Here is a 23018-nt window from a genome sequence, read left to right on the forward strand (position 1 = left end):
ACAGGGGGAACTGCAGCAGGCGGTGCAGAGGTTCTGAGGCTTTTTTATCTGACTGTGTCCTGATATACCAAACTTTAAAATTCCCATCGACTTTAATACGTCCACAAGAAGTGGCCTATATCTGTGTTGTTAGTGTCATAGGGCAATGTGGGCAGTAGGTGGCTGAAGAGGTAAGTAACTGTTTGTGTACATGTTACCCCAAAGAACAGCAACTTCCACCAGACACTACTCCATGGGTGAGACCCAGCAGTGCTGGGTGAGGAGATAGAAAAACCTCTCTGCTCTAACCTCAGCGAAACCACCACACGACCATGCCACATTTCTACCCTCCAATTTTGTATAGCTTAACCTTGCATTTGTAGTCAGTTAACTGGAAAGGAATAATCTTAGTACCTTCAAGTGAGCTTTAAATTTTTCAGGGCTAATGATCATACAGCTGAGACCCAAAAAAAGGGATTCGACAAGGACCTTTCAGTGATACCAAGTACAACGAGCAGGCGAGGAAGCTTCTCTAGGGAGGGAGAGAGGGAGAGAGCTGGCAGAATACACAGACCCAGTTCAGGACAAAGTGGGACTTTCAAAGAGCCTCCAACTGAAGCAGTATGTCTCTTTCAGAAAGATGAAAGTGCCACCTGCTCCAGCTGGGACACAAAGGCTGGGTGGATCGGGGACCTGCTGAGACCACAAGGACACCTGGAGACGGGTGGCACCTGCAAGATACCTCCCATATATATTCCCATATATGCAGAAGTAATGGCTAAGTGGGAACAAAGAAAGCAGGGTCCTGCCTCTTGGAGAGGAAGTATAAGCATGCAAGCTGTGGAGAGCCTCCAAATGTCATCAGACCCAGCACCTGTCTCCTATGGGTGCCAGTGATCTGGATCTAACCATGGGCCTCTGAAGATTTAGTTCATAAATGCCTCTTACCTTGACACTGGTATCCCTGCTTTCCTATGACACCCCTGAAAAGAAGAATAATTTTTTTTTTAAGTGAAATCTTACCAGGTCAAAAAACAAACAGAAAAACCACCCAATTCGGGCCACCACCCACATTGCACCAAGTACGTGGAGTATGCAGAATATTGTAATTTCTCTCCCACTTGCAAGGTGCCTTAAATGTCTCCTTCCAGAAGGTCACAGAAGGCAGCCCCAGTGCTTGTGGACGGTGCAAGGTTTGGTCGCGTCAGAGCTTGATTTCGCACACAGAGAGCCATTCTTGTGCAGTCAGCAATGTTCTAGAAAGCCACAAACGACCCTGCTTGCTCCTGGTAGGCACTGAGCAGTCAAGCATACCTTTCCTCATGGACAGAATGGACATTCCTCTTCTCCCAGCACCAGGACATGCTCTGTGGGCCCTCTAACTGTGGAAGAGTGCTGCAGCTGGCTCGTAGATTTCCCTGGGCAGTCCAAAGACCACCAATGATTCTAAGCCAATCTGTGCCCCGAACTGGGGGTTCAAGAGGTTGTCTAGGTGAAGGCCAACATTAGAGGTTCCTTCCATGGCCAGAGTGGTATTCCCAGGGCAAGACATAAAGTCAGCATGGACACAGAACAATCACACAAACCTGGCCTTACCCCTGTCCTTATATACTAACTACAGCTGGTCAGGGAGCTCCCTGCAGTTCCCAGCCCAGTGGAAGCCAGAAGTTATTCGGGTTCCACCCCAGGGAACCTAGAGCTCAGTGGCCTTCACCCATGGGCTTAGAGGAGACCTGAATCTGTAAGACCAGCCACTCAGTTCATGACCAAATATAGCAAGTAAAGGTCAGACAGCTGGGTCTGCCCTGGTAATTGGAAGTATCTGTGGCTGGAATGGGGCATTAATTCTGCCTCAGTTGGGCTGGGCTTGCTCTGAGCTATATCATCTCAGATGTCTACGCCAACCTGGATGATTGACTTTGTGACATCGCAAGGATAAGACAAGTGACTCCTGGATACCTGGAATCCAAGGGGTCCTCAGAGCCCAGTGCAGATGTCCCTGGCTGGGTTCATACTGCCTAACTCGCCCTCCCTGGCTGGATCCAAGGGTTCATGAAGGCAACCTCTACCTCAGCTTCAAAGAGCTCAGACAGCTTGCCGGAAAGGCTGCTGCGGTGTCAGGAAAAGTACAAACGTTAAAAGTCACACTGCTAGGGGTAGAATCATACTTCTGACACTTCCTAGCTGGAGGACATCAGGCCAGTCTTATTTTCATTTCTGAGCCTTGGTATTGTTAGTGGAATGGAGCTGGTCATGGATCATCTTTATCCCTGCCCCTCTCCTCCTTCCAGATTTTTTTATTTATTTTTATTTATTTTTAATTTTTTTTTTTTTTTTTTTTTTTTTGAGACAGAGTCTTGCTCTGTCACCCAGGCTGGAGTGCAGTGGCTGGATCTCAGCTCACTGCAAGCTCCGCCTCCCGGGTTCACGCCATTCTCCTGCCTCAGCCTCCCGAGTAGCTGGGACTACAGGCGCCTGCCACCTTGCCCGGCTAGTTTTTTGTATTTTTTAGTAGAGACGGGGTTTCACCGTATTAGCCAGGATGGTCTCGATCTCCTGACCTCATGATCCGCCCGTCTCGGCCTCCCAAAGTGCTGGGATTACAGGCTTGAGCCACCGCGCCCGGCCTATTTTTAATTTTTTTTTAAGACAGAATCTCACTCTGTCACCCAGTCTGGAGTGGAGTGGAGTGATCTCGGTTTACTGCAACCTCCACCTCCCGGGTTAAAGCGATTCTTATGCTTCAGCCTCCCAAGTAGCTGGGATTACAGGCACATGCCACCATGCCCAGCTAATTTTTGTATTTTTAGTAGACACAGGGTTTCACCATGTTGACCAGAGTGGTCTCAAACTCCTGACCACAAGCAGTCTGCCTGCCTTGGCCTCTCAAAGTGCTGGGATTATAGACATGAGCCACTGCGTTTGCACCCAGCCTCCTTCCCGATTTTCTAACACATCCTAGACATCAGATAATTTCATTTCTAAATAATTCAGTGGATTATTATTCAGTGGAATCTTCACCTTGGATTCCTGACGTATGTCTCTAAAAGGTAAGGATCCTTTTTAAAAACACATAATCAGCTGTGTACAATGACTCACATCTATAAACCCAGCACTTTGGGAGGCAGAGGTGGGTGGATCACTTGAGGCCAGGAGTTCTAGATCAGCCTGGCCAACATGGTGAAAACCCATCTCTACTAAAAATACAAAAATTAGCCAGGCATGGTGGTGTGCTCCTGTAATCCCAGCTATGTGGGAAGCTGAGGCATGAGAATCGCTTGAACCTGGGAGACAGAGGTTGCAGTGAGTGGAGATCATGTCACTGCACTCCAGCCTGGGCAACAGAGTGAGACTCTGTCTCAAAACAAGACACACATACACACACACACACACACACACACACACACACACACACACAGTCACAATATCCTTGTTGGTTATAAAATCTTAACTCCTTTGATAAGATAAAACTCTAGGTATAAAGTTGCCAGAAACCATCACTTCTTTCCATGTATTTCCCCCCATGTACTAAACACACACTTAGCCCTCCAGAATAGTCCCCTGCATTCACATAAGGAAGAAACGAGGCATGCCAGCATTCTTTAAACGAGGTGCATAGTCTCCCCTACCCCATCCCCGACTTCTTGCCACAGATATGTTGTAACTAAAGGTTCCCGAGAGAGGCTTACCAGATGAAGTCTCTGCAGTGGGAGCAGTAGGTGGGCTGCCGAAGATAGGTGGCCATGAACTTGTGGCCGTTGACCTGATGGACCCTGCGCCTGACGGCCCCCTGCCGCTTCCTCGGCCGCATGCGTTCCCTGAACACGCGCTCTTCATTGTCTTTAGGGGCTGGGGAAGGACAAGAGCAGGGAAGAAAACAGAGTCTGGGTTAGTGTACCTTCCAAATGAGCTCCCTCCAGAGAGTTACTCCATCCCTGAAAGAGTGGAGCTGGGGTGAGTGGGAGGTAGCCTTTGTGTGCGGAGGGACTCGGGGGTCTGAGGAGTCTCACTGAGCAGCTGGAGTGAGCAAGCACACGCAGGGTGGAAAGGCCCAGAGTGTGCCTGTTCCTGCTACATTGGATCCATCCAATCCAAATTCTGCTCCAGGCTGGCTGCCCCTTTCCTCCCTACACAGGCTGCAGCTGGTTTCAAGGGCTTGGGGGTCAAAAGGCTCAAGGTTCGCATCTTAGTGCAATTCCTGAGCAGTGTGACCTTGGATAGGTGGTGTTTCCTCCCCGAGGCATCTCAGCGCATCTCCCTCTGTAAATGGCGATGGCAGTGCCGGCCACACGGGTGGCTGAGAGGATGCAATGAGATGAATCTCCACACCCTGAGCTACCTAGCTCAAGAAGTAGCTGCCTAATAAATTTGACTTCTTCCTTCTTTCTCTGACCTAGACTAAGCCAACCGAGAGTATTTTCCCAGAGGTCAAAAGGAGAGGGAAATATGACACAGTGAAAGCAGTTTCCCAAAGGCTCAAGACCATCACCATGGACTGTAAGATCCCACTGGGGTCGAAAAGGTCTTCCCTATACCTTCCTTCCCTCTACTTCTGAGACTGCCCGGCCAACTGAGAATGCCTTGCAAGGGGACTCACAGATGATCACAAAAATAATAAAGATAATTGTTATCTTTACATATTTTTGCCCCCTCAAAATTAATATATTGAAATCTTAACCCCCAAAGTGATACTATTTGGAGATGGGGCCTTTGGGAGGTAATTAGGTTTAGATGAGGTCATGAGGGTAGGGCCTCCATGATGGGGTTAGTGTCCTTATAAGAGGAGGAAGAGACCGGAGTGAGTGAGCTCTCTGCCATGTGAGCAAGGAAGAAGGCCCTCACCAGAGCCCACCCATACTGGCTCTCTGATCTTGGACATCCAGCCTCCAAAACTGTGAGAAGTCAATGCCTGTTGGTTAAGACACCCAGTCTTTGGTGTTTTGTTATTGCAGCCTGAGCTGATTAAGACAAGGATAACCATGATAAATGTTTATCGTGGGTTTATGCTGTGGCAAGTGCTATGCTAAGTGTGTTATATCTTGGTGATATAACACATCTCACTGAACTTTCAAAACAACTCCACTTGAAAGGTACTGCTATTAGCCCCACTATACAGGTATGCAAAGCGAGAAATAGAGAGTTTAAGTAACCTACTCCTGTTAACACAGCTACTCAGTGGGGAAGCCCAGATTCTAACCCAGAGAGTGAGAAAGAGGCCAATGTTCCTCCACCCACATGATGCTCTGAAGGATGGCCTGCACTCCTTACAGAAAGTCCCCAAGCTCTCATCTGAGTGGCTCTCATCACCAAAGAGTCCAGCTGCCTGTGGCTTCCCCAAGAACACAGTGGACAGGCTCTGGGATTCTTCCTAGGTTCCTGACACCTTCTAGAAGGTCTCCTAGAAGGTCCCCTGCACAGGTCAGCTTAAAATGCACTGGAAGGCTCTGTGCCCCCAAAATATCTCCAGGCATCAGTGAGTGCTTGACATCTCACCATAACAGGGCCAGTCTTCAGGGGAAGAAGCATTGCTCCTTCCTGGACCTCTCTGAATGTAAGGTTCCCTGAAGTGAAGGTCATATGTGTGACCCGAACAACGGATTAATCCAAGGGCATCTTGTTATTGGAGGGTAGGGTAGAGGGAAGGTAAAATTGAAGGTAAAAAGTGAGAACGGGACCAAATGTGCAGTGTGTGCTTTCAAGGAAGCAGCAGCCTCTGAGCAAACTGGAAGCTGTTTATTGGAAATCTGCCCTCGGTGTTCCCAGACTGCATCTTCAACACAGGCTCAGATGACCCAGGTGGAGGTCTGCTTGTGGACCCCCTGCTTCTTGACCCCTAGCCTACCTGGGTTTCAAGTGGTGCTTATTGTTTCAAAAAGTCTCTGACATCACTGACCTTCTGGGTAAAGAAAGCTCACCACCTCCTACCCTGCTCCAACCTAGGGGTCTTGACCTGCTGACTAAATTCTCACAGGAGGACCCAGGTCTGTTCTAGTATAGAGACAGCAACACACACACCTGCAGAAGTATGGCAATCGCTATTTGGTGCTGCCATCATAGGCAAGTTTTTGTTCCACTTCATACTTTCACAGTGTTGAGAATGTTCTACTATTTTTATAAGCAAGAACAAAAATGTGATCACCAAAACCCAAATCTATTCAGTAGCCCTTACTTGCTTTAAACTTACCTACAAAAACTCAATCCAGAAACATCAACCCTGGGCATCGTAGGACACAGGATGCAGGTTCTTTTTGTAAAAGAGCATCCTGAACTCCTTTCACAGGATTCGCCATGGAATACATTTGAACAGTAAGCCCATCCCCTAATGCATTTAAGATGCAATTTGATTTACAAATCTCTCAAATTGACTAGTTGTTTTCATCCTGGGAAACTATTTTCAGTTAAAATGATGATGGAACCAATCTAATTTTCTCAAAGGAACACTTATGATGGTGGTTACAGTCCTCCCTAAGAGCCTTATTTCTCAACTTTTTATAGAAATGACTAGCAATGAAACCAAACGTTCTAAACTGTGTTGACATCAATTCAATAGGGCAATATAGCAACCAATTAATTTTACTCCATTCATTTTAAAGCTCTCTCAGCGGGGTGCCCTGATACCTGGGGGGAAGCTGTTTAAAGTTGCTGGGGGTGTGCAGGGGGAGCCTCAGGCACAGGCTAGGCAGACAGCCGAGGATAACTCCTGTAAGTCAGAGTTCTAAGTCCAACTTCCTCCAGGGTTTCTATTACCGTTGCCCCAAAGGAGCATCTGCACTGCCTTTTAAGTCAGATTTGATGTCAGATATGGAAAAACAGAAGGTCACAGGAGGGAAAGAACATGGGTAAACTTCATGCTTCAAGTGAGGCTTGTGTGCAAAGCTACAAAGCAGGTGATATGAGAAAGGGGTTGGAGCCTGTGGCTAGTGAAAACACCCCAATTCCACATTCCTCTGGGCAGGAAAGCCACGGGTCAGGCCAGAGTATCCTCAGTTCTGTCACCCACAGGTGGAGAAGAAAGTAGCCTATAGGATGTGAAAAGGGGAGCTACTAGGTCCCTCAGTCCCCAGGAACCTCCCTACTGGGGCCTGGAGTCCACCACCAGAAAGGGATCCCTTCAGCATTTCCATCCGCTACGAAAGGTCTTTTCCAAAATGTAGCTCCCATATATGTATGAACTTAATTCCTTTGTCCCACTGGTCTATATGTCTGTTTTTATGCCAGTACCACACTGTTTTAATTGCTGACGTTTTGTGATATATTTTGAAATCAGGAAATGTGATGCCTCCATCTTTGTTCTTTTCACTCAGAATTGCTTTGACTGTTCAGTCTTTCATGGTTCCATACAACTTTTAGGATTTTTTTTTTCTGTTTTTATTGAAAACACCTTTGAGAATTTGATGGGACGCATATTAAATTTGCGGTCACTTTCAAAAAAACATTAATTCCTGTATGGACATTTTAACAAACCCTAATTCTTCCAAGCCAAGAAGAGTCAACAAGATCAACAACTCTTGTTGATCTTCAACAAGAGTGCCAAGAATATACAATGGAAAAAGGATATTCTCTTCAATAAATGATGTTGGGAAAACTGAACATCCACATGCAAAAGAATAAAACTGGATCCTTATCTTTTACCATACACAAAAATCACCTAAATGTGGATTGAATACTTAAATGTAAGCCCTGAAACCATAAAGCTCCTAGAAGAAAACATAGGGAAAACTTTCTTGACATTGGTCTTGGCAATGATTTCTTAGATATGACACCAAAAAGGCAACAAAAGCAAAAATAAGCAAGTTGGACTACATCAAACTAAAATGCTTCTGCACAGCAAAGGAAACAATTGACAGAATAAAAAGGCAACTTGCAGAATGGAAAAAAATCATTTGCAAACCATATATTTGAGAAATATATGATATCCAAAATACCTAAGAAACTCCCACAACTCAATGGCAAAAACAAACAATCCAATTTAAAAACGGGCAAAAGAACTGAGTAGATTTTTCTCTAAAGAAGACATACAAATGGCCAACAGGTATACAGGTATTTAAAAAGATGTTCTACATCACTAATCATCAGGGAAATGCAAATTGAAGCTACAATGAGATGTCACTTCACACCTATTAAGATGGCTATTTTATATATAAATAAACATATATATATATATATATATATATATATATATATATATATATATATATGATAAGTGTTAGCAAGGCTGTGGAGAAAAGCGAATGCTTGTTCACTGCTGATGGGAATGTAAAATTGTACAGCCACTATGGGAAACAGTATGGAGGTTCCTTAAGAAGCGAAAAACAGAACTACCATTTGATGCAGCAATTTCACTTCTACAAATCCAAAGGAATGAAAATAAGGACCTTGAAGAGTCCTCATGCATCTGCACTCCCACATTCACTGCAGCATCATTCACAATAGCCAAGACATGGAAGCAACCTAAATGCCCATCTATGGATGAATGGTTAAAAAAAATATACGGTGTATTCATCACGTACACACAAAAGAAAACACAAGGCAGAAAGGTATGTTCCAAATATTTAGAAAACATTAACATTGGTCATTCATTGACACTGGTGGAATTACAGGTGATTTTTACTTTTCTCCTTGTGCTTCTTTGTATTTTCTAAAAAGAATCTCTATTGCTATTTTTAAAAAGATACAACAAACAATGAGAAACCATAATTCAAAAGAGATTGTCTTCTCAAATGAATGACTTACACTAAGGCGCAGTGTTCTACTGTCTTCAACCCTAGTTACACAGATGACTAAGTAAAAGCCAAAGAGAGCCACCTGATACTTTTATGAAGTGTAAGGCTAAAGGAAAGCTGAAGCAGAGTTCTATGTCCTTAGCATAGCTTTCTTCCTTGATGTAAATAAAATGCTTTGTTACAATTTCTAAAAAAAGAAAAAAAAAAGAAAATATGGTGTATTCATGCAATCGAATGTTACTCAGCCACAGAAAAGAAGGAAATCCTGCCATTTGGGGCAACATGCATGGGAGGATATTGGCTAAGTGAAATAAGTCAATGGTAGGACAAATACTACATGATACCACTTATATGAGGAATCGAACGTGGTTGAACTCATAGAAGCAGAGAGCAGAATGGTGGTTGCCAGGGGCTGGGAGAAAGGAGGAATCGGGGAGATTTTAGCAAAGAGCACCAAGTTCCAGTTATGCAAGATGAGTAAGTCCTAGAGATTGTGCAGCTTTGTGCCTATAGTTAACATACTGTATTGTATACTTAATTTGCTAAAAGGATAGATCTTAGGTTAAATGTTATCACAAAAAAATAAATAAAATGCAACTCTCATAGTAGAGGTAATATGTATGTGTCTGATGTATAAAATAATAGATCCACAAATGTATGTATATGTGTATGTACATATAGTATGTATACTTTATATTATATATTGATCCATAATATAGTATATATAATATGTATGATACATACATATATAGTTTTGCTGAACTATTTGAAGGTTATAGATGTAGTTCTTCACTCTTAAATACTTCAGTCTTTATCTCCTAAGAACAAAGACATTCAGCTACATAATCACAATAACAGAGTCAAGAAATTTAACATTGATATGGCATTATCTAATATATAGGTCGTATTTGAATTTTCCCAATTGTTTCCCAAGTGTCCTTTGTAGTTTCTAATTTTCATCCAGGAGTTACCTAAAGCTCATGCCTTGCATTTGGTTGCCATATCTTCTTAATCTTAGTCTAGAACAGTTTCCTTTACTGTTCTAGATACATAAATGTATCCTTTTGATGATACAAGACCACCACAAAGGCCTATGGATCAACAAATTGAAATATATACATCAAGATCCCCGTAGATAACGGCTTAAATGACACAAACGTAAAATTTTCATAAGATATTTACTATAATCAGAAATTTTAAAATGCAAAGCAGAACAGTTTTGGCATACCACTGACATACCATTTAATACCTAAAAAAGTAACCAATTTGTTTTAAAATTATTTTCCATTATTGGCAAGTCTACTATGAAACTGACTTATTCATTCACTGCTAGAGGCAATGCCAGTTGGCAAAATGTTTTCAGAAAGCAGTATCACAAGACACAGAGACCACACAGGAAACGCCTCAAAGAGATTCACATCCTTTGATTTGGCAACTCCTTAGGAATTAACTCTAAGTCAATAATTAAACAAACTAAAAACCATATCCTTATAGATGTTTCCCTTTGCATATCTATATTAGCCAACAAACAGAAATGACTTGACTGTCTACTATTAGGCAAATGGTCTGATAAATTACATTACATTGACAGCAACTTTAAAAGGGTGAGGAAAGACCACAGAAACCTGGAGAAATGTGATGTAATATTGTGAAAAAAGAATGAACAATAATACACCTCTATGTCAAGCAAATTTGCAGGCTGAAGATAAGAACGGTGCTCCACTAGGATGATGGGATTAGATAGGTTGACATTTGAAAAAGTGTTCTCTAATGCTCTTTAATGACTTTTTAAAGCTTTCACTTGCCTAAAAAGCGTTAGGTAATGAGGTGTTCCATCATGCTGCAGGAGTGGGGGGCTGCTTGGCACAAACAGGAGGTGAGGGAACTGCAGCTTGCCGTGGAGAAGGGGAAAGAAGACGGAAACCACCAGCTTCCCAGCTGCCTGTGCTTCTGGACTGAGTAAACGCCGGGCCCGCTGCACACCAGAGTTACTGGACCCATCCCCCTTCACCTCTGAACTGCTCCAAAAGATGCTGGCATGCTCAAACACAGTGACAGTTCATTTGCCGTGACCTCTGAGGCAACACCAAGGTTGGCTGACCTCCCAGAGGACCCATTTGGTTCTTTGGAGGTCCCTTGTTTTATGCCTGCATCTGCCTCACTGCAGAAGGGGTGAACTTGAGTCAAGGAAAGGCCAAGACAAAGCTGGATAACTTTTGGGAAGCTTTCTGTGGAAATGCAGAACTTGGCTGTGCAGATGTAACAAGAATTCACAAAGGCATAAGGCTAAGCAGGGACGTCCTCTGAAGCAGCTTCAAGACCCACAGTAACCCCAACCTCCAACAACATTCCAGGGATGGTTTCTCCTTGATTCAATTAGGCTATGAATTTCAAACTCCAGAAGTTTTTATATCAATGAACATTTTACGGCCCCAGTGCACAGGATAATCTCTCACAGGCTGTAGGCAGGTGGCAAGAACAGCAAAAAGGGGTCTTTACTGTGCAGTTCTTCTGTTTGTCTAACTTCACCTGGCCCCTTTTCCTTGGGGGTGAGACTTCTCAGTCTGCACCAGAGGAACACTCAGGGACTCAGGGAGAGACAGCCCCTGGTGCCAAACCCTAGACCACATTTTCTGGCCAGTCTGGTCACTGAAGTTTTCACTGTTCCACTGTCTTTTCTCTTACCCACCACATCTCCTCCCACACAAAAAACAAGCTGGAAAAACTGAACACCCTCTTCATGTGGGGTCATGGGCACCCACAACCTCAGTGTTCTTAGGATGCCTTTCAGTTTAGGAATAGTCAGCAGAGAATTTCTTTAAAAAAAAACAAAACTTTTTTTTTATTTCAATAGCTTTGGGGTACAAATGGTTTTTGGTTATGCAGATGAATGATATGGTGGTGAAGTCTAAGATTTTAGTGCACCTGTCACCTGAGTAGTGTACATTGAACCCAATAGGTAGTTTCTCATCAGCACCTCCCTCCCATCCTTCCCCTTCTGAGTCTCCAATGTCCATTATACCACTTGTACACCTTTGCATACCCTTAGCTCAGCTCCTACTTTTAAGTGAGAACATGCAGTCTTTGGTTTTCAATTCCTGAGTTACTTCACTTAGAATAATGTCCCCCAAGTCCATCCAAGTTGCTACATAAGACATGATTTCATTCTTGATTATGGCTGAGTAGTATTCCATGGTATGTATGTTATGTATGTGTGTGTGTGTGTGTGTGTGTGTGTATCATTTTCTTTATCCACTCATTGGCTAGTGAGCACTCAGATTGATTCCATATCTCTGCAGTTGTGAATCTCTAACAGTGAATTTCTAACACACACCGACGTATGCCTGGATGCCAGCAATCCCTTCTAGAGTGCATGGAGCAAGAACTGCCAAGAACAAGGGTCAACCTTGCCTGGGCCAGACTTGCCGACATGCATGATCTTGGGGCACCACTGTCATTCCTCACTGCAGGACAGTCCCCTACCCTTTGTGTTCAGGGCACACAGGGATCTTTCCCTAGGCAGGTGCGTTGTGGGATCTTCTTTCTTTTCTCTGAGCTCTCCCTTTTGACCTCCCCTTTCTGCCAGTATGGTTGAATGAGGTGTTAGCAGACTGGACAAATTTTGTTCTTTCCCAAAACCTGCCTAATATCCTTGAGCAAGTCATTTAATCTCTTTGAGCCACTGTTTTCCTATGTTATCTATCAGGAGAGGGGCAATTCCATGGCTCAACCCAAACCTCAAGTTGAGTGGAGCAGCACAGACCCATGTTGGATCCCGAGGCAAAAGGAAAAAAAGAAAAAAGTGAGTCATCCTGACTGTATCTTTATTTCAAATTTTGTTATTTCCTTCATTAATCTGATTTTCTAAACTACTACATTACAATATTATTTATCTTGATTTCTGAGACTTGGGGCAGCCCTAAATTCTGCTTGCACCACAGTCCTGACCTTGACTATAATGGTTGATAAAGGCCCACGTGAAGTTCTCCTTCCTAAGCACTCCAGGCTTCACAAAGGTGGTGGGAGGGTGGCTCCTGTGTGCCCTTCTCTCCCTCTGCTGGTCTACTGTGGGGTGGTAGGTAGGCTTCCAGGACCTCCTTCACCCCAGGGGACACTCCAGGATGGCCCCCAAAATCGATAGTGTAAGGACCAGAAGTGACAGAGAAAAAATACTGCCAAAAATGTGATTGGTTCAGATGGTGACTGTTGAATTTCGCCTGGCATCTAGCACATGCTGAAGGGAGGGTTTTCTCCTCCTATGACCATGGCAGTGGGGTTTGGAGCCGGCTCTGGATCCTGTAGTACACACCACTCCACATCTGGGGACTACACATAGTAGCCTGAAATGGCCACCGTGGGGGCCTTTACAGGAAAATCAACAAACGCTACAAATCAGGACTTCCTTGGGGAGGTTGTTGTTAAGCATTTACCACCAGCACACTCCTGGCCCTGAGGAGATCAGACGTATACAGCCATGGTTCAGGTTCTTTCTCTTTTATCTTTCCAAAAACAGGCTGTATCCACCAACGCCATGGCTTTAGTTATCCAATACTGACTTCCAGAAACCTTGTATCTCTGTCTCCCTGGAGCCAACAATGCCTCACTGAGGAAGAACGACAGCCTCAGCCCTGACCCTGCAGAACCTGTTCTGATGCTCCCTTGTGGCCCCCACCCTGCTGGGGTTCAGCTACCCCCAGATGTTACATACCTGCCACTGTAAGAGGGAGTGTCTGCCTTATCTCTCCCACACCCCATCCCATAAGGCTTTAGGACAGCTCACTCCATCTCCAGACTGGGAAAACTGTCAGGAAGACTGGGCTGGGCGAGGAACACTGACTTAGCTCTAGAACAAAATCAGAAACGGGACGAGATTGAGGAAAAGCCTGGGGTTGGGGTGCGGGGCAGCTCATCGGGAGGCTTTTCTTGGAATCCAGGTGGAGTGATTCCAGTCTTCAAGATAATTTTACAACACAAAGAAAGCAATTCAACTGTCCTGGTATTTTGGTCTAAATAACTGTCAAACCCTGGATATTCAGAAGCCGAAAGATGCCAGCTAGCATTTATGCGGCCCCTGCCAGATGCTGAGCATGATTCTAAGCACCTTAAGTGTATGAGGTACTACTATCTGACACACACGAGATAGTGTCCCACATGCGTGCAAGGTAGTAGCTCACACGTGTGACAGAGCATCACACACATGTGTGAGATGGTATCTCATACACACATGCATGAGAGCATCACAGGCACCCGCGGTGATGTTAAGCATCTATGAAGTACCAATATTAAATATTCATGCAATATGTAAGCATCTTACATATTTCCTCTAATGTCACAGGCATTACTTTTGGCTCAAAGAGGTTAAATAACTGTCTTGTGAAAGGCCATGCAGCCAACAGTAAAGGTCAGTTTGGGATTTCCCACCCTGGCCCAGCCATCCACATCTTCCAAGGATGGCGAAATAGCCTAGTCCCACTTGCACCAACTGTGTGTGTAGAAGGTTCCTGTCAGCTGCTGATCACCCACCTCCCCACACATCTGCCCTTGCTTTCACCTAGAGACTTAGAAAAGAAAGCTGAGGGGGACTGATTAAGTCATGGCACACCCACATAATGGAACTTAATGCAGCGGTTTAACAAAGTAGCTATGCCAAGCCCACCAAGAAAGTAAGCAGAAAAAGAAAACTAAGAAACACGTTGATAGTGTGTATTTATTTGTATAAAATGAGAAAAAAAAAGAATATACTCAAACACATATAAGCAAGACTGCGGATGGAAAATTTCTGAAAGGGTATATAATAAGCTATTCATCCTAAAAATGTTTATCATGTGGACACTGGATTCCAGGCAATGTTCTAGGCACAAAGCGATAACCCATGGCTACTCTCTCAATTTTTGTTCTCAGAAATTCTGGATCTGGTCCTTAATAGGCAGGTCTCTGCTAACAAAGCAAGGAATTGCCATGATAGTCCAGATTACAGTGGTCATGACTGGGAGGTGCTCCTCACAGAAGCTAGTCTGCAACCTTCCCCTCTCAATCTCTGGGCAGCCTACTGAATTTTCTGTTTCAATAATGCTCTGTTTTGACTTTATAAATTTACTGGTAAATATGCAAGGTCAATGGAAAGAAAACAAACCAAACAAAACCAGGTACTAAAAATCAAAGCAGCCGCGCCTTTTATTTTGTAATTTTCCATAGAAAAATAGATGATAATGTTTGCAAGTGAAATAAATACTTCATGACAGTGAGTTTTAAATATTGTGTAAATATTTATGCAATGTCAAAGAATATGTTCTACATGTGTACTCCCACAATGCATTAAAGAAAATTTGTTCAAAACAGGAAAGAGGAAACAGCAACTAATTCCCTCAGAGAGATTATTCGATGCTATCTGTATCTTCCCAGAGAGGCACACAATGAGAATCAGAAACATCTGAAAGGAGAGGTTTGGGATTGCCTGCATGTTTTATTCTGCATGTAATCTAATCAGAAGAGAACCGGTGGCATTTCAAGATTAACGTCTCAAGTTTAACATGAACCGTTGTTTCTTCTTCCTCTTGACTTTCTGAAGGATCTTTGCTGTGTTCATGGCAGGACTTATGCTCTGTCCAGGTATGAAAACAAAACTGCAGCTAGTGTTCACTATATAGGAAAAAAAAAAAAGTGAAAACCTCAGACCTTGATATGGTAGGCACAGCAGCACTAGGGTAAACTGAGGCAAAACATGGTGATTGACAGCGGGAGAAAAGAAGATGCCAAACTCCAATCTCACTGCCCCATGGTTTCTGATGCCAAGCACACTGTGTTGAACACGAAGAAGCACTGAGGAGCAGTGATTTCACTTAAGCAGGAAGCCTGCTAGCCTCTAGTCTATATTCATTCATTCATTCATTCGCCCATTCATTCATTCCCTCCTACATCCATTTACAGTTATATATTAGAGTTATGGTGGAACTTTACTGCGTGCCTCTGGTACCCAGGAAAAATTACTACTTCCAGGAGGAAACCACAGAGCAAAATCCCCCCAGGCAGACCTGCTGAAAGCTCAAAGAGTGCTCCCAGCCTGGGAAATCTGCCAAGTGGGGCACCAGCCAAGGGTGGGACCAGAATCCCTGTTGGTGCCAGTGATGATCTGAGATGAATCACAGGAAACTGAGCAATTGCTGCATTATCGGGCACCTGAGCACAATGGAGCTCACGTTCCATGAGGCCAGGTTCTGGTCACTGTTCATGCTTCTAAAATGCTGTATTAAAACAGACCAGTGGACAAGTCTAAAAGTCTTAGTAGGATCTCTGCCCATCCCCAGGTGCTGGTTGGTGAACATGGAAAGGGTGTGAATTTGCCAAGTGGAGTGGGACATTCCTCCCTCAAACAAATAACAAGTCTTTTAACGCCATAGGCACTGCAGCCCTAAGGGCTATGGGGTTATTTATTGAAAAACCCACACCCTTCCAGTGCTGTTGGTAGCAGCCATTCCACATCACCCAGTCAGTGGCAGGCCACATTCCATGAGAGTAAAGCAAAGTGACCTCAAGATCACACCCTTCGACGTCACAAGGCTCCCAGCTACCTCACCTTGGGCTCCACAGAGCTTCTCAAAGGAACGTGCCTGCACAATTTCCCAGACTACCACAGTGAGCCAACTTTTTAGTTTCTCAAGCTCCTTCTTTACTAAGGCAGTTTTGAGCACTTGCTAATTTTAAAGTCAGAATTAAAAAGAAAAAGAATGGTCTTTCCCAAGAGATCTGGAGTCCCGGCAGGACTCCCAGAACGCTGACCAGGTGGGTATTCTGATTAGATGACCTGGGAAGGAAGAAGAATTTCAAGGAGTCTGAAAATAAAATGGAGATAAAAGGCAATGAAAGAATGGTAAGGCAAAGGAAATGGAGAAAGAGGATAAAAAGAGGTTAAGGTGGCTGAGTGCGGTAGTTCATGCCTGTAATCTCAGTACTTCCGGAGGCCGAGGTGGGAGGATCACCTGAGGTCAGGAGTTCTAGACCAGCCTGGCCAACATGGCAAAACCCTGTCTCTAATAAAAATACAAAAATTAGCCAGGTGTGGTGGCATACACCTGTAATCCCGGCTACTCGGGAGGCTGAGGCAGGAGAATTGCTTGAACCCAGGAGGCAGAGGTTGCAGTGAGCCGAGATTGTGCCACCACACTCCACCTTGGGCAACAGAGCGAGACTCAGTCTAAGAAAAAAAATAAATAAAAACAAGTAAAGATGATTATTATGCCACCCAGTCTGAGCTGGTAAATACCTAAATGAACCCACATCTTCCCAGAAAGCAGAGGGACTCATTTTACATAACACAATCTACTCTCCCTGGTTTTTTGGTTCCTTCTGATCAGGAAATGAGCTTGCCTTCCTTCCACCCTCCCTTCTATTGACCCAGGCCCATCTAGTCCCCATGGCAGGGCACTGGGAGATAGACCTCCCTTAGGAAGCTTCAGATAGGTGAACAAGCCCCAAGTCTTTCCATAGAAACAGCTATAATGGCCACAGCTCTTGTGGAGCTTATATCTTTTCCTTTGGCTTCAAAAACCTGCTTCAATTAAACTTTTTCTTACCAGTTTTTATGTTCCACTGAGACTGACCAAAACTCTGCACACGGAGAGAGGGATGAGAAGGTCAAAAGCAATAATGCTTTTCATAACTGAAAGCATCCCAGAATCTAACTCATGCTCCTTCAGGGCTCATGAGCTCTGACACGCACATGCACACTGTGCCTCTCCCTGACACCCCCGCTGCTGGCACTTCTCCCAAGCCAGGGGACATCATAATCCAGGAAATTTGCCAGATTCCCAGTTATTCAGGCCTTAGGGCTTGACAGCTCCTCTCTCCCCCTGAGCTGTCTTCTCTAGTGATACGAGAACGCTGGGAAGAGTCACTGTGTGAGGAAAAAAGTCTATTTCTAATAGCTCTGCAACCAACAGAAACATCAGCTAAATGCTGAGCTGCATATCTATAAACTTCCATTTGGAGAACATGAAAACTGCCAAGAGGGGAATAAAAAGGAGGGTGGGGTGGTGGGCGTTTTCAGTTTAATGAACCTGAGAAAAAATTCTGAGGCCACAGATGCTTAAGGGAGATCCATTTAGCTCAGTTCTTGGTGCTAATGAAGTAAAAGTAGAGGCCAAATTCCTCACATGCGTGAGTTATCTTTGTCTAGAAGGTAAATATGATTGGCCACAGGCCCTGACTTAAATCTCAGCCAGACTTTTTATAGATATATATTCTTTAGGGCCCTGAGGGGAAAGTAGGAATGGTTCCCTATTACCCAACTTCTTTCCTAAAATTCACCTTCCATCCTACACCTTGCTGACCTCAGGAAAGCCCAATAGTTGTGTCTTTACCTAAAGTGTCACATTCCTAATCTAAAAATCTAAGCCCTGCAGATGGTAGTCACGCACCTGCCTTTTCAGAAGGTTTTGGTTTAAGCAGTACCTGGGAATAGGTAGCAAAGGCGAGGCTGGGGGTTGAGGTCTACCAGAGTTTTAAGAATCCCTGGTAGCCGGGCACGGTGGTTCACGCCTGTAATCCCAGCACTTTGGGAGGCCGAGGCAGGTGGATCACCTGAGGTCGAGAGTTCGAGACCAGCCTGACCAACATGGAGAAACCCTGTCTTTACTAAAAATACAAAATTAGTCAGGCGTAGTGGCATATGCCTGTAATCCCAGCTACTCAGGAGGCTGAGGCACGAGAATCGCTTGAACCCGGGGGGCGGAGGTTGCAGTGAGCCAAGATCGCACCATTGCACTTCAGCCCAGGCAACAAAAGTGAAATTCTGTCTCAAAAAAAAAAAAAAAAAAAAAAAAAAGATTCCCTGGCAATGGAGTAGCACTACCCTGGCCAAGGCACGCTGCTACACCTCTGAAATGCTAGCAAGCCTGGTTCCTCAGCTAAAGCTGCTCCTGAACTCAAAGTCTAAATGGGGCCTCTGCCTGTCCCCGGGTGCTAGTTGGTGAACATGGAAAGGGTGTGAATGTGCCAAGCGAAATGGGACATTCCCCCTCAAATAAATAGCAAGCCTTTTAGTGCCATAGGCACTGCAGCCCTAAAGGCTATAGGGTTATAGACACCGACTCACGGAAACTGAATGAGACAATAAATCTTGACTACTATCTTAAGCTGCTACATTTGGGATAACTTGTTATATAGTAGTAAATACTTAATTCAAGAGGTAATAGGTAAACCAGCAGGAGAAAGTTAGGGTAAACTTTGGAAGGAAAAATGTTTTTAACTCTGAGACCTGTGCATTTGCTCAACCAAGATTTGCGGGGGAGAAAAAGGAGGTGGGTATTGTGACTACTCTACTCGGTGTTACACATTCCTGCCTATGGAGAGAAGCAGAGGAAGGATCAATGCTATGTTAGGTCAGCTTACATTAAAGTCACTATCACATGGAAACCACGGCCTGTGTAAAAACGAGTCATGCTGACCTAGCTCCTGAGAGCTGGGAATTCAGAGACACTGATCAAGTCCTGGGATCCTAAAAAATAAAGTGATCCCTCTTGCTTCCAGCCCCTCTGTGTTCACTTTACTCCTCAGAGCGAGGCTTTGAAACAGAAAGCCTCTGGGAGGGCTGTTATAAGTTCAACATAGCTGAATCTCAGATACTTTTTGGAGAGGTTGTGCTGGGCAGGTAGGAAAACTGTGGGGCAGAAAGGATTGTAGGAACTGCAAGGAGAGTGAGTAGGAGCTAAATTTGGGGAATTTTGCAGTCAAAGGCCGATGGGTACTTGGCATCTCTAAAGCAAAAGATAAAATATATTAAAAACAGAATGTTAGAAATAATAGGCACCATTTACAGCAGGGGTCCCCAGTTCCCAGGGGACCACAGTACTGGTCTGTGGCCTGTTAGGAACCCGACCGCACAGCAGGAGATGATTGTGGGTGAGCAAGCGTTACTGCCTGAGCTCCACCTCCTGTCAGACCAGCAGCGGCATCAGATTCTCTTAGGAGCAGGAACCCTACTGTGAACTGCACATGTGGAGGATCTAGGTTGGGGGCCCCTTATGAGAATCTAATGTCCTTCCCCTTCTGACCCCGACACCGCTCCCTGCCCATCAGTGGAAAAACTGTCTTCCATGAAACCAGTCCCTGGTACCAAAAGGTTGGGGACTACTGATTTATGGCATAGCAGGTGATTAAACCGTATTTTCTCTATTTCTCGAAAGGATTCTACACGATTGGTACCACTACCTCCACCACACAATGAGGAAACCGGTGCTAAGAAAATCCAAGTGACTCACCCAGGCGTACATAGTTATTAAGTGGTAGAGTTTGATTTGGTCCCAAGGCCAGTCTGGTTCCAAAGTTCATGTCTTTTCCACCATACCACACATATTAAAAAATATGAAATGGAGGGTTTTTTCTCCCCTCTTCATTCCAGAAAACAAGCATTCTGTTTGTATTTCTCTAACAGGTAGTTTAAAGATTTTTAAAGTGAACTTTCCTTCCCAAATGCTGTAAATGAAAAAATGATGTGAAAAAGGATTAGCAGATAGGAAGAGGAGAGGCCAACTTCTTTTAAATGTATATGGGATCTGATAAGAAGTTATGAAAGTTTTTTTGAAACCAGACTGCTGGGAAAAAAAAAAAAACCCGGAAAATTAAAACTCATGTAGACAACTCCCTCTCACACCACAACTCACATGCCAGGGAGCACAAGGAGGCGACAGAGAGAAGACTAGAGGTCCCACTTTAGCTCATTTGTATGGACCCTTGCTCCCTTGCTGTTTCACGCAGAATTTTGAAAGGTAAGAGGGTAAGTTAGGTGATTCTGGAGCAAATATAATCATCACACAGTCATTAACCTCTGGGAACAAAAAGTTTGTATCTGCTTGAGCCAAGCAAGGAAGAAAGTTTCAGATCAAAGTGTTCCCTAAATCTGATCTGAGCCATCCTGTGCCCAGTAGGGACATCTAGCCAGGAAGAAAAAGTCTATTCTCTCTCCAGGTCAGTCCCCTCCTCAATACTGAGGCTACAAAGATTGAAATTAATGCCTCTGTTTTTTAAATAAACATGATCTTCTTTCTCTAAACACAGCAGTTAGCAAAGGCCCAGATCAAATCTATTTGGAAAGTCTGAAGTAAAAGGTTAAACTCTCATGCATCTGTGTGCATGTATGTGTTTAAGGCAGGAGAACTAAAATGAAGACATGACATTGTATCGCTTGTTCTTCCAAACCACCTGCCTGAGAAAAAGATTGCAGTGTGCAAAAAGGCATTACTCCTTCATTCTAGAGATGCCCTGGCCTCTCTGGCTAGCAGTCTGGCCCAAATAATTCCTTGGAAGTAAAGGTCTTCCTGCATCTACTGTCAAACAGGCAAGACCACCACAACGACCTTCCTCTTGCCCTGGGGAAGCACGGTGCATTTTAAAAGCTCAAAAGATATTATTCTCCCTATTTTCAGCTCACGAGAACTCCAGTTGATTTCTAGGTAAGAACTACCTGCAACTTAATTAGTCATTAACCAGAAGAACTTCAGGTTGACTCTTAACCTGTCAGTCTGAAATGTGCACCTGTTAGACCCCTAACGTGGCTCCGTCTGATGTTGATAGCTAGCCTGAAGACCTTTCTAGATATCAGAAAATGCCTCCTGCTCCTTAGGGGGGAAACACATTTCCTGTTGGAGTGTGATGGCTAAAGGATTCTATAAAAACAAAAATATGTTTTAAAGGCCAGAGGAGGGGAAAAATGGTGGTTCTCTCTTTCAGACAATAACCACAATCCCTTGACAAACCTGAATTAACACACAGAAGAACCTAAAACTCCCAGAGAATTAAAACTCACAGAGACAACTCCCTCTCACACCACAATATATATGCCAGGAAACAGAGGGGGTGTGTGAGAGGCCAGGGCATCTCAAGGGGGTGCTCCCTGGCAGGTGGATTGTGGTATGACAGGGAGTTGTCTTTATGAGTTTTCATTTTCTTTTCTTTTTTTTTTTTTTTTTGAGATGGAGTCTTGCTGTGTTGGTCAGGCTGGAGTGCAGTGGTGCGATCTCAGCTCTCTGCAAGCTCTGCCTCCTGGGTTCACACCATTCTCCTGCCTCAGCCTTCCAAGTGGCTGGGACTACAGGTGCCCGCCACCATGCCCGGCTAATTTTTTGCATTTTTAGTAGAGACGGGTTTCACCATGTTAGCCAGGCTGGTCTCAAACCCCTGACCTCATGATCTGCCCACCTCAGCCTCCCAAAGTGCTGGGATTACAGGCGTGAGCCACCGTGCCTGGCCCAATTTTCTTTCTTTTTTTTTTTTTTTTTTTTTTTTGCGAGACTAATAGATTAGGTCTATTAATATAACACCATCACCATTTTCTTCTAAATGAACTAAATTCTGAGGTTCTCCTTAAAATAACGGTGAACTGAAATTTTGGCATGCATCAGAATTACCCAGAAGGCGTGCTCAAACATATACTGCTGGACTTCACTTCTAGAATTGTTCACTCAGCAGGCCAGGTCTGGGAAGGGGTTGAGAACCACTTCTAACAAGTTTAGTGATGATGTGACCAGGACTACATTAAAAAACAAAAAAACAATAGAGACACAGTCTCGCTCTGTTGCCTAGGCTGGATCTAGTGCAGTGGCATAAACACAGCTCACTACAGCCTTGAACCTCTGGACTCAGACGATCATTCCACCTCAACCTCCCAAGTAGGTGGGACTACAGGAGTGTGCCACCATGCCCTGCCTGGGTGGGTCTTTATTTACAGAGATGGGGTCTTGCTATATTGCCCAGGCTGGTGTCAAACTCCTGGCCTCAAGCAATCTTTCCACCTTGGCCTCCCAAAGTGCTTCCAAATTCTAGGTATGAGCCACCATGCCTGGCTGCCACATTTAAGAACTATCTAGGTCTCATTATGTATCTTATCTGAACTGCCTAAAAGTGATCAACTTACTTATTCAAAAGTAATTAGAACACTGCTTAAGATGTAGAAAGCTGGAAAGACCGTCATTCCTATCATTACAACAAAAAACAAACACATAAGCAAATAGATCAACAGAATAGAGTCCAGAAATTAGTCCATATATGTGCATACAACTGATTTTCAAAAAAGGTGCAAAGGAGTCAATGGAGAAATGGCAGTCATTCAACAAGTGGTGCTCGGACAATAGAATGTCCATGCATAAAAAATAAGGATAGACCCATATCTTCTACAAAAACAAACTTAAAATAGATCATGGACAAAAATGTAAAACCGAAACTATAAAACAGTGGAGGAAAACACAATCTTTGTAATGTTGGGTTTGGGTAAAGATTAACTATGACATTAAAAGCACAATTCATAAAAGATTGACAAATTGGAGT

General features: G+C 44.1%; 1 protein-coding gene across 2 annotated transcripts in view; it reads right to left on the minus strand.

Annotated features, from left to right (window-relative positions):
• The window catches only part of PRKCE (protein kinase C epsilon), a 540751-nt gene that overhangs the window by 211094 nt on the left and 306639 nt on the right, over window positions 1-23018 (minus strand). For both annotated transcript variants that reach the window (XM_005575968.4, XM_005575969.5), the window contains exons 3-4: window positions 3669-3828; window positions 928-962 (exon numbers count right to left, since the gene is read on the minus strand). In XM_005575968.4, coding sequence (XP_005576025.1) covers window positions 928-962; window positions 3669-3828 — 195 coding nt within the window. The remainder of the gene's footprint in view (window positions 1-927; window positions 963-3668; window positions 3829-23018) is intronic.

The sequence above is a fragment of the Macaca fascicularis genome, chromosome 13 (assembly GCF_037993035.2).
Source record: "Macaca fascicularis isolate 582-1 chromosome 13, T2T-MFA8v1.1".
Lineage (NCBI taxonomy): Eukaryota > Metazoa > Chordata > Mammalia > Primates > Cercopithecidae > Macaca > Macaca fascicularis.